The sequence below is a fragment of the Convolutriloba macropyga genome, chromosome 13, assembly GCF_964194025.1.
Source record: "Convolutriloba macropyga chromosome 13, txConMacr16.3, whole genome shotgun sequence".
NCBI classification, from domain to species: Eukaryota; Metazoa; Xenacoelomorpha; order Acoela; family Convolutidae; genus Convolutriloba; species Convolutriloba macropyga.
In genome coordinates this window covers 41,023,647-41,036,541 of record NC_134480.1, presented here as the reverse complement: position 1 = coordinate 41,036,541, position 12,895 = coordinate 41,023,647, and the positions used below count along the sequence as shown (strand labels likewise).

Below are 12,895 nucleotides of genomic sequence, written 5' to 3'. Positions count from 1 at the left end.
CTTTCTCGGTAGTGGATTTTTGTTCACATGCGGCAATTTCAATTTTATTTCTTTTACTATTTGTTTTTCAATTTTTTGGATCGGATTTTTTCTAAATGGTTTTCCCAATTCATTCATAGACCGTTCTAGGTCTAGTTTTCTGTTTAGTCAATGAAAATTCTTTGATTTGTACGTCAGGACTTGTCCTGCTGTTTTTTTTTAATTCGTCCCGGTTTTTGTTACGACCATATGACGTCACAACCACTTAAAATCTGCTTTTTGTTCATTCGTTCATGCAATTTCAACTAGAGTGCGTGCGTGATGTCATTTTTCGCTCTTAGTGGAAGTAGTTTTTTTGTTCATTAGCGTGATTAAATTTTTAGTCACACTTGACTTACCTCACTCTCGAAAATTACTTCCTCACTTTGAAATTGACTTTTATTTAATTTAACTGAAAGAGATAAGGTCAAATGAGTGTGTGTCACTCTAAATGAAGGTTATTTGAGAGCAGCTAATAGAGGCAGCAAAAATTTATGCAGATTTTTGATCAAAAAATAACATATCAGCCTTCAATGAAAAGACGAATTTTTTGGTCTTTCTTACTGTTTTTATGAGACTGCAGATCTACGAAGCAATTGCGGCTATTTCCTGCCAATCTGCCAGCTATGTTTTCTATTTATTTTGTCATACGAAGTTGATATAGATAACAATTGTAGAGTAAGTAAAATTCGTAGAGCATAAACTATTAGTAACCTGCATCGAAAATCAATGTGACAAAAATGAAGAAACAAGACGAGGCTTTACCTGTTGATTCCCTTTTGAAAAGCAATACGTCTTTCGCAGTGAACACCTTCAAAAAGTCAGTCTCAATATAATACTATCTTGAATTGTGAAAAATGAACAAACACTAAAACGAAATGACAAAATACGTACGGAAGACCCTAGAACTTATCAAAGAAATCCTTAACTCAAGCACTATTTATTACTATTTAATCAATTATTTTAGATATTTCGTAGACCTAGGAAATGTTTGAATGAAATCTTTTTAAATTATTGGTAAAACTTACCAAAGGTTGCGCCTTGACGTTTATCGCAAAAATACAGCGAATGCCTCAAGTTCATAACAAAGTTGCATAAGCTATATAAACGTTGCTTTTAGAAATGGAGCATGAGAAAAACAACATTGAAACGACGTCGAATAGATGCAATATCTGCTTAAAGTTTTATAAGCAGTTCTGGTGACGTTGTGAGGCACAAAACAGTGGTGGTGTCGAGAAATACTTCATTACCGTTTCTGATATGTTCGTGATCTCTTTTGCAATAGTTGATCCATAAATCAAAAATCAACATTTTTAGAAGACAATATTTTTTTAAAAAAAACGTATATAATAAGCACAAATTAATATATTTACGCATCAGTTCAAGAAATAGCCGAAAGGTGAAGTATTGACCTTATTTGATCATTTTTATATAAAATTTTTTGAACCACAAATTATTATGATAAATTTTTCATTGTCAAACACTAGTTGCAAACGAAAAGTTTCTGCGGGCAATGGCAAAATGTTCTTGCTAACATCTGCAATATCTGCTAACAGCTTCCTAAGCACTTCTCTCGACGTTAAGAGGCTGAAAAAACTGGTGTCGAGAAATACTTCATTACCGTTTCTGATTTGTTGGTGGCCGCTCATGCAAAATGTGGTTCACAAAGCAAAATTCGACATTTGTACATAATGACAGAATTTTGAAAAACGTAACTCAAAACCATAAAAACAATATAATTACCTAGATTTTAAAAAAAATGCCAAAAAGCGAAAAGATGACCTCATTTAATCACTTTTGTGATGAAAAAATTCTCAAACAAAAACTGTTTACAAATTTTCCACTGTCAAACATTTAATTCAAACTTTAAATTTCTTCGGGTAGCTGCAAAATGTTTTGGAGGAAAACAAATAATTATTTTCTAAAAGCGCAAAATGTTTAACAAAACTCAAAAGCGCTTAAAAATTCCGATAAATGCTCGAAATGGCCATACAATCACCTAAGCTTACATTTTGTTTTGGTAAAATCGAAGGAAGAATCTGGTTTTAAAATTGATGTAGAATGTAATATAAGAAATACCGTAAAACAAAAAATCAATTTTCTAGCCTTGCGGGACATTTTTCGATTTCTTTTGCACTTTTTTCTTGCTCTCTCTCTCTCTCTCACTATCTCTCTCTGTCTCTCAGCTTGATGTCAAACCACGGGTTTGTTTGAATTTGATTTTTTTTCAGCGATTTACGTAAACAGCAATTATAATCAAATCGTAAATGAGACAGTATCTAAATGCTATAAAAATGAGTTTCTTTCTACCATAGAAAAATTTTTGTGCAAAGAACAGCAAATGGCAATTCTATATCTCTCCGAACGTGGGTACCATTTATTACAGACATCCTGCATATTAAACGCGTGTGCTTTGAAAAGCGGAAAATGTTTGAAAAGACTCTCGAGGCCCCCCCGGCTTAGTGGGCATATCTTTTACACTCCCCCCATGCGCACGTGCTATTTTTTTTACAATGTAACATGGTATAAAACAATATACATTTTGTCACTGGAGATCATAAAATTACTGGGTGAGGGTCAAATTGAATATGTCAGTATTTTTTATTCTGCTTTCCCACGCTTAAAAAGTTGGATCTCTTCCATGTGCCCCCCAACTTTGTGGGTGCATATTTTTGGCACCCCCAGACGCAAGTGCTATATTTTACATGATGATTTACTGTATAATGGTACGTGCTCTGTAACTTGGGGGAGCATAAAGTACTGGGGGGGGGGGCAAAAACGGAAAAGATCAAAAAATTTTATTTATGTTTAAAATTTTTTATAATATCCGTATTTTGATTTCTTTATTTTAAATGCATGATCACTTAAAAACAAATTTTTTTGCATGGTTGAAGCGACTACGGGACGTTTGTTTAAAAACTTTATTGAATAGCATGGTTAAGCGAGCGGACTTATCGAGCAGCAGCAAAAATGTTCAATCGAAATCTTAAGCCCGTCAGTCTGTTTATCTATTTTTCAAAAATCTTTTTTCTATTTTTCTTCGGTAGCGTAAAGATTTTGGGTCTTCCCCATTATAGCTTTATAGACTTATTGGTCAGATAACCTTTATCCCCCAATCATCGTAATTATAACATAATGGTGGGGGGGCTATAATTTCATGGGGGGTGCTATTGTGGGAAAGAACTAAGATTTTATAATTGGTATCGTATCCCAATTTGTTTAAATAGCTATTGATGTTTAATGCATTAAAAACAATACTAGAACCGTGAGAGTTGAAAATTTAACAAGAAATTTTTGAACAAAAAAACCACATCTTATTATTACAGTTATTTTTCAAAATTTACCTTTGATTGGAATTTCAACTTTCACGGTTCTTTTCCGTTTGTGCCCCCAGTACATTATGCACCCCAGTTACAGAGCATGGGTCATTACAAATTAAATCACTATGCAAAAATATGGCATGTGCGTTTGAGGGTTCTAAATAATATGACCCACTAAGATGGGGGGGCAAACGGAAAAGATCCGCTTTTACTATACACAAAAAAAACATTTGGCACTCTTTAGGTTGAGCTATATTCTCATTGCAAGCAAGACAAAGCAAAAAAGACTTATATTCTGCTCTTCGGAGCTGCACGGTTAGTTAGAAAGGATCTCTCCCCCCCCCCCCTCCCAGTACGTTTTGCGCCCCCAGTTACAGAGCACGTGTCATTACACAATAAATCATATTATTGTGTAATGACACAATAAGTCATTACAGCAAAAATATGGCATGTGCGTTTGAGGGTTCTAAATAATATGCACCCACTAAGCTGGGGGCGCAAACGGAAAAGATCCGCTTTTACTATACACAAAAAAAACATTTGGCACTCTTTAGGTTGAGCTATATTCTCATTGCAGGCAAGACAAAGCAAAAAGACTCATATTTGGCTCTTCGGAGCTGCACGGTTAGTTAAAAAATCTAATCAGTTGGTTTTGATAACATTACTTTGAGAAACTACATTGATTGCAACTTCCGCAGCAATGGCCTACCTTCAATTTTTCTTTAAAAAAAGCAATTTCATCGCCTATGTTGTAGCGTTCTGTGCCATTTAAAGACGTACACAAGCCGTGTTGTTCCACCATATATTTAGTGCGTCAGCTCAAAGTTCCAGTTCAATGTTGTTTTGGGGGGCCATAAGGAATCTAAAAATTGCTGAAATATTGCGAACTGAGGTTGAAAATGTTTGAAGAACACAATATTAAAAAAAGGTCACGTGCAAAATTTGAAAAAACATGCTAAATTAAATGACCACGAATACTTACCAACGTATCTTTGACTTACCAAATGTGACCAACTAAGAAATTTAGAAAACAACGAATTACCAATTACGGAATTACGAGATACTTCGACGAATACCGACAAAAACTTTTTGCAAAAAATTTGGGTTAAAACTATATCAACTTTTATTGCGGTCTATTTTCAATTGTGGCAGAAGAGAATGGCGGCTACTGTGGGTACTATTGACATACCTGAATTGAGCGTGTAAGTTGAATTCTGGAGTCTTTTCCATAATAACCCCCACCCCATGAAAATAGAGTCCCATTAACCCCATTAAGGTGTAACGGTTCTTTCCCATTATAGCCCCCCAGCTTAGTGGTCAGCCAACCTATAGCCCCCATCATGGTAAATATACCATAATGGGGGCTATAAATTAATGGGGGGCTATAATGGGAAAGACCCGGTGTAACTACGCTAATGGGCTATACTTTATGTGACGACTGAGTTGGGGAAGGTATCGGTCAGAAATAAAATGGACAAACAACAAAAACAAAACTTTGTAAAACTATGGAAATCATGCTTTGTATAGCTTTTCCTACACCCTTTTTTGGGTGTAGGAAATAGACCCCCACGGAAAAAAAACCACCTAAATTTAGATAGGAACCCGGATCTGTTAGTCAGTTAAAATCAGAGCTGGAACATTAATTTTTACAGCCTGGATTTTAGCCAGGCCAGCTTTCTGAACATGTCCCACTTTGCAATTTACAGCATGTTCTGCAGAGAAAATTATAGTGATTCATCCTACGCATTATTTTGTTATTCTTAGCGTTCTCTGTGAAGCTTCACTAACCGAATGTCCTCAAGCTGAGCATTGCTAATTATCCGTATTCATTCTATCTGAGCAGGCTAATTACCCGCCATTTCTCTATCTGAGCAGGCTAATTACCCGCCATTTCTCTTATCTCTATCTGAGCAGGCTATCTGAGAGTCAATGATACAGCGCTGAAACTCACTGTGAGCAAGGTCCGCGAAATAAACCCCCACGGAAAATAACCCCCATTTTAAAATTGAATTTCGGTCGTCATAATTTGTTCGGTTGTGATAGTTTCATATCAAGTCCCACGGGCCGCTGAGGCATGGCCATGGCCCGCGAGGCATGGCCAAACGCGCTAAATGCGCAGCTCTTTAATAGTAAAGTGGAGGTTTATTTCCGTGGGGGTTTATTTCCGTGGGGGTTTATTTCCGTGGGGGTTTATTTCCGTGGGGGTTTATTTCCGTGGGGGTTTATTTCCGTGGGGGTTTATTTCCTATCTAAAACGAAGTGGGGGTTTTTTCCGTGGGGGTTTCTTTCCGCAACCGAATTTTTTAAATCCTATTCAATCGTGTTTGGTCATAAACACGTTTTTTTGGCGGCTATTTTTTTAGGCTAAAGGCGGAGAGAGTTTTCTTCAGAACTATTTTTAAAATAAAATAGTTTGTCAAAACTTTTTGTGCAAGTGTGCGTCATTTGGCTCTGAATAAAATTAGTTATGATTTTAAATTTAAAAAAAAACGACCTTTAAAAAATGCTAATAATCTACAAAAAAAATGATTTTTTTCAGTTTGTGCCCCCCTCAGTACGTTATGCCCCCCCCCGTTGCAGAGCGCATGACATTACATAGTATATCATTATCTAAAATGAAGGCACGTGCGTGGGGGACGGGGTGCTAATAGTATGCACCCACTAAGCTGGGGGAAGAAAAATGGAAAAGATCCAGAAATTTAAATCGGAAAAAAAATTGGATGTTTTTCACAATAAAACTTGCGTATTGTGGACAAGTAATGAAATGGACTTGAGAATGTGTTATGTTGGTTAAACGTAAGTGGAAAATGAGTGTCTAGAAAATCTGATTTATGATTTTCCCTTCTTTTTTGTGGAACAGTGCTAATCTTTGATCACTCTGTTCAACTTTCAGTTAAAACCATTCTTACAATCTAGTTATTTTTCCATAAGTTGGTGGTGATGTAGTAAAATTTACAAGGAGAACTAGATTTATTCTGTTCCTGCCCCTCATAAATGATTGTGACTACAATTACCTTTATGTGTTGTTATATAGCACTTTACTACGCATTTGCTCGGGGTGTAAAATAACACATGCCCACTAAGCTCAAACGGATTTTTTCGGAAATTATTGTGAAAATTATGGCACGTGCATCTGGGGTGCAAATAATATACACCCACTAAGCTGGGGGCACAAACGGAAAAGATCCGCTCAAACAAATAAATTACCTACAGGAATCTTTTCATTACGGTGTTTTTCCAATAATTAAACAATCTTGTGAATTTAACGCTTCAAATTCCTTCTATTTTTTTAATGCTGAAGAAAGATATACAACGGTTGCATTTATTTGCAGTTTTTAATTCCACGGCACGTTTTCAATAATTTTCTACGACACGTATTTAAATTCTTCTACTCAATTGAAAATTTGGTTGAGCTGAATGAAGTTTTGGATCTATTCTGTGTCAGCCCCATTGCTTTTTATGCCCCAATCACGAATTACGTGTTGTTAAATAGCACGTTACTCTTTAAAAAAACAGCACGTGCGCCGTGGGATGTAAAAGATGTAGGTCCACTACGCTGGGGAGCCGAAACAGAATAGATCCCAAGTAGTTACCTTCTCATACCTAGCCAATATCGAAAACGAATTATTGATTTGCCTGTATATAAATTGAGCCACTTTTTAAGAATAATGGGTCTTTCCCATTATAGCCCCCCCCCCCATGAAATTATAGCCCCCCCATTATGGTATATTTACCATGACTGGGGGGGCTATAGGTTATCTGACCACTAAGCTGGGGGGGGGGCTATAATGGGAAAGACCCAGAATAATACTATAGCAAAAAATACAGGCTTGCGGAAATAGACAATCTTGCTCTTTTTTTTGAGCCACCAAAGCAAACAGTCAAAATTGAAAAAATTTGAACCATGCAAAGTTAAACCACGCAAACTGAATGAATGGGCAAAAATAGTTTCTGTTTATTTTAAAGTAACAACTTTTCATTTAGGTTACTGCCAGTTGTCACAAATTTTGATAAATTCTTCGGGGTCTTTCCCATTATAGCCCCCCACGAAATTGTAGGTCCCCATAATGGTATGTTTCCCATGATTGGGGGCTATAGCTTATCTGACTAAGCTGGGGGGCTTTAATGGGAAAGAACATATTCCTCATCTTCCAGTGCTTTTTTTGGTCCAAATTACATTTTAGGCGTTGTTTTATATCATGATTTATCCCACTAAGTTGGGGGCAAAAAGAAAAAAGTTTCACAAATTCTCGATCTCTCATAATAGTTCACTAGATATATCAGCTTAGTGGATGCGTTTTTGCAATCCCCCCCCCAACGCGCATACAATTTTTTCCTATAATGATATACTATGAAATGACAAGTTCTCTGTAACTGCGGGTGAAAAACGTACTGGGGGTACAAACAGAAAAAAGTCCAGAGAAGTTTTCTGGCGTCTTTCCCATTATAGACCAGCTTAGTGGTCAGATAATCTATAGCCCCCCAATCATCGTAGTTATACCACAATGGAAGGCTATAATTTCATGGGGAAGCTATAATTTCAGTGGGGCTATAATGGGAAAGACCCGTTTCCTGTCTGCCAAAAAAAACACGAGCAAGTTAATACTTTTCAAAAATAATTTTGCTCAAGAATGCTCATTCCTCCAAGTATTTTTTCTAAGACCACGAAGGAAATAGTTTGTATTGAAATGCAGAATCAATATTTTGCCGAATAACAGCAAAGTTCTTTTTGTCCTTGATATAACACTCAGAAACGCTCAATTCCTAAAATATGACGCTCAAAAGTGCTGTTTGCAGTTAACAAAAATCCTAGGGGTCTTATTTTTTTTTTAAAAAACTTACTTTTTCAAAAGCGCGTCAGATGAATACTGAAAATACCATTTCCTAAAAAGAAGTAATACTCTGAATTTGTAAAAAGCTCAAAAACTTTCATTTCCCGAAGAGGAAAACTCCAGACGCTCATTTGCTTAAAAATGTATACTCAAAAGAATAAATTCGCCAAAACATACTCCAAGGCGCTCATTTTCTTTTTGAATTACCTGTTGAAAATTTCTTTTTTCAAAAATAATCTCTGCTCTTAGAAAATAGAAGTACTCGGCCCATTCCCTTAGAGGATATGGTGTCATTTTACGTAAAATTGCTCATTTCCATAGACACGTGATACGCAAGTGCCTATTTCCTAAAAATAAACCAACGTTGGAATTCTATAAACATGGTACACTGGTCAGTAATTCAAAGCCCCTTGAAAACCTTTACTCAAAACCCCTGATTTCCTAAAAAAAATAATTATCATAAACGCGTAGTGTTTCCCCAAACTATAATAACAGAAACTGTAATTTCCTAAAGATAACTATCAAAAATGTGGTCTTTCCCACTAAAGCCCCCCCCCCCCCCCGCAAAATTATAATACGTTAAATTACCACTCTTGTACTATATGGGTGGTTATTCTATCAAAAATACCCTATTTCTTTAAAGAGTTATAAATACTCGATTGATTGTGGAGTGATAGGGTTATTTGAGTACAAGTGGAGTGATAGGGTTATTTCAGGGGTGAGGACGTGTCGATGGACGGACTGACGAAAGAGGAGGAGGAGGAATTGGAGAGACAGTTGTTGATGTCTCCTCCCATTATGGAATCGCCCTGTCCATCAGAACTGGACACTCACAGCAGGTCTCTCTCTCTCTCTCTCATCAAGATATTAACACCTTATTACAAAGTAGTCAACACGCTGAAACAAGTTAAGGTTAACTTAGCGTAACAGAGTTAAAGTCAAGTTATATTGAGGTAAATTTAAGGTGACCGTTACCTTAAATTTACCTTAAACTTTAAGTTAACATGTTTACCTATACTGAATTTATCTAAGCTTGGTAAGTCGTGGAAATTCAAATTTCTTCGACTCAAATGACATCCGAATGGGTATAGCTTCTACTTGAATTTCTCTTTTAATAATATTGTTATAAAATTCGAATTTCACCAGACTTGAATTTTGTCAACTCCAATTCCAACCATACAAAAGAGTACACCTTGAAATTGAACTTGTCGATAAATCAAACAACTATATTCTAAATAAATTCACCTTTGAGTTTACGATTGTATGCATATTGACTATATAGTTCTGGACAAGACAAACAAGCATTGTTCACATGGAGTTAGTGCAGCTTGTTAGTAAAGTTGGTGCAGCTTAAAGAACTAAAAATTTTATCTTCGAATGTAATATATATTGACCAACATAAAGCTTCTGATCAATTCTTCTGGCACAATTTTCCTAATTTTCCTCGAGAAAAAAATATAATTGCTGCTTGTTGCTAATTTTAGCTAGCGGTACATTTTTGTTAGCTAGCGCGACAGCAGAAGAAAATGTGTTGACAACGCTGATAATGGCATTGATCTATCTAAAATAATTAATTGCTCTTGAACGAAGATCATAGCAATTATTGTAAACGTGTGTGTCCTTTTTATGCCAAATTTTGACAATTTTGACTTTTCGAGTGACTTTTACGCCCTTGACTTTTTGCATTTCGCGTGATCTAAAATTCTCTCTCAATCACAATTTCAAGCAACTGAACTCAATTGGCGGCAATTTAATACTAAAAGTCAGATGAAAAGTGCGAAATCAGATGAAAACCGCAACATTTTAATTCTTCTGATTATTTTTTGTCTAAAGACCGTGATCGTAATTCAGCAAGTAATATTCATCTGTTTTAGTGACGAAGTGATCAATGCTAAATAATAAAACAGAAAACAAAATGATTGTTGACACTTCAAGTAAAAAAACTCATTAACTGAATTTTTACAGCCACCAAAAAAATTCATTTTCGGAAAATCTGAAAAAAAAACAAATTTTGAGAACAAAAAATTAGATGGAAAATTTTTCTAGCTTCCAATGGCGTTTTGATTGATCAAATCAGATTAAAAAGGTGGAAAAAATTTTTGATATTTCTCTGGAACGCCTTTTGGGCTAACGGTTGGTTTTTTGTCCTATGCGGTCCTTTTTATCATAGCTGGATGGATCTAGAATCATCCACTAAATATGTGTGCAATGAATTTTTGACTTGTCTTCACTCTAAAAGTTGTTTCTTGATTGTTTAGTTCAAAATGAGTCGGCAGTGATTTGTTTTCAAAAAGTAATAATTTGGTAAACGTTGTGTGGATTTACTCTGTTGATTTATGTCAAACGATGAAGAAGTGGGCAACAATTTTTGAGAATTTCCAAGCATTCGCCTTTTTGATATTCATGAGATGGAATGGCTAGCGGTATTCCTCATGACACAAAAAAACACAGAGAACATAGAGTTCAAAAATTTCAGGTTTTACTAATTTTACATCGGATTCAAGAGCTCATTTTTAACAGTAATGGAATCCAGTTGTGGTCTGTTTGAATGGTATAGTGGACAGATGAAAAACGGGTCAGGTTCATTTCTTGAGGATTGGGCCCAATTTTGAAAATATCTAACAGCTTTGATGTTATGTACATAGTCGTTTACTTTCCAATTTAAATTTTTCTCATAGTAAAGTCAATAAAATTGAACAATGTTTTTAGGGAATAAATTTGCGAGTAAATGTATAACCTGTACATTTTTTATAACTTTCATGCTCAAAATGCGTTTTACATTGATATTATTGACCTGCAGTCACATTTTGTGCATAATGTGCAGAATTTAGTTACAAGTAAACCTTTGAAATCACCAGACTAAGCCAATTATTATGCAATATTGTTTATTACAATTCAAATATTCTTGGGTTTTTGGCGAAAATTTTTGCTTTCTTTGATCACCATGACATCAACGCTGAACATAAATGGAATGAAAATTGAATGTTTCTTGACATACCTATATATATGTTGCATCTCATCCATTTTCACTTGAGAAAACATTTCATGTGTACTGCTTAATTATACTTTTTTTGTGATTAAGCGCAATTGGAAATGAGCGGTTTTAGTTAAAATTTCTGTAACAATTGACATATCTGTTTTATTCTTTGCACTATTTTGTCCTTTTTCAGTGCTTAGGAACGAAGATATTATTAAAAACGTGGTTAACGACCCCTATGGTAATCTCCATTAAAAATCTTTGCCCCGTGAATGTAGCAATTTGTCTAGAAATTTACTGTTCTTTTAAGCCCAACAGTATTCAAAGCTTGGGCTTATAGAATAAAAATATGCCTACCAAGGTATATTTGTTGCTGTTTCACATTGATTGCCTCAAATCGATTTTATTTTATTCGCCTCAAAATGAGTGTTATAATAATAATGATGATTCAATTTTGAAGATTTTATTTTCACCGTTTACCAGTTGGAATTGCTATGTAGGTTTGAAAGTTTCGCTGATCAAGCTTGTCCGTTCTTAACTTAGAAGAAAACAAATTCTGCTGATTTCTGACTACATTAGCTAGAAGTCCCTTCACAGCTTACTGTGCTCATGAAATTTTCCTAAAGTTGCTTTTACTTGCTCCAAAGAATCGGAGATAATGGCTCTAAAGACGTATCGATAAACATTATTGCAGGTCAGGTGATGAGTCTATACTTGGAAATGAGGACGTGAGAGACGAGGAGTGTGACATGAGTGTGGATGGGGCGGCAGCCAACGGGAAAGCCCCGGAACATACATCTGGAGCCGCGACCTCAGAAGCAGAGGAGGCTGCAATGGACAAACTGTTCTCTCTAAACTTTATGGAGAAGTTAGTCAAAGTAATGATGCAAAGTTTTTTGTGGCAGGCCCGAAAGAAGTTTGCACAGTCAAAATTGGTCAAAAGAGTTAAAACAAGGTGAAAAAAGTTTTTCCAACGTTAGTTCAGCATTTATTGAGGGTGGAAACACTGGAAAATCGACGAAAAGCGTAGAAAGCAAATTAAAGCTGGAATTAAGAGTGGAAACTTATTTAACATCGGAAATGACAGTAGAAGCATGGGCCAAAGTTCAACGCAGCAGTTACAAAAATATTTAGAACTGATATTTTTGTCTGAACCAAGTTATCCTACGTTTCTACGTTTTAGTCTTGACTAGTTACCAGGATGAGGTTCTCGACTAAAGACTTGGGGGGGGGGGGGGGGACGGTGCGACCGAGCTCATAGTCCGGACGAAGTCTATTCTCGGTGCGTTCAATGTGACACATACCTAATTTCTGCCTGGCCCTAACCCACACTTGGGTTTCTTCGGTCTGGCCTATACCCAATTTTCGGTCAGGCACATGTCAACTCTTCGGTTTGTCCCATTCCCAATTTTGGTCTCCTCGGTTTGATCTAGCTAGGAAGAAAAATAACAGGTTGATATCAAGAGAATTAGCTCTAATCGTGTAAGCGTGTTTGGGCTTATCAAAGTCCAGTTTAAAAGGAGCCGTTCCTCCGTAGGAAAAGATAATTGAATCTTGCAATGATCACTTTGCAAGAAAAAGCTGATCTTTAGCAACTAGCAACATATTGAAGAAGGTTAAACAAGCACAGGAAATTTATTATCAAAAAACTGAGTTGTCATGGAGATGACGTTTTTTTTTCAGTAAAAATTAGTCTAACTAGTGCAAGCTGACTTTTAGGTCCAAATGTTGACGCGAATCAATTGTAA

At 35.9% G+C, this 12,895-nt stretch overlaps 2 protein-coding genes across 3 annotated transcripts in view; one reads left to right on the top strand and one right to left on the bottom strand.

Moving 5' to 3' along the window:
• The window catches only part of LOC142352235 (nucleoporin p54-like), a 608,913-nt gene that overhangs the window by 490,629 nt on the left and 105,389 nt on the right, over positions 1-12,895 (bottom strand). The window lies entirely within an intron of this gene.
• Positions 4,285-12,895, top strand: part of LOC142351726 (tetratricopeptide repeat protein 39C-like) — a 43,189-nt gene continuing 34,578 nt past the window's right edge. Inside the window, exons 1-3 of the mRNA XM_075403870.1 lie at positions 4,285-4,540; positions 8,887-9,009; positions 11,842-12,015. Coding sequence (XP_075259985.1) covers positions 4,497-4,540; positions 8,887-9,009; positions 11,842-12,015 — 341 coding nt within the window. The 5' untranslated portion in view covers positions 4,285-4,496. The remainder of the gene's footprint in view (positions 4,541-8,886; positions 9,010-11,841; positions 12,016-12,895) is intronic.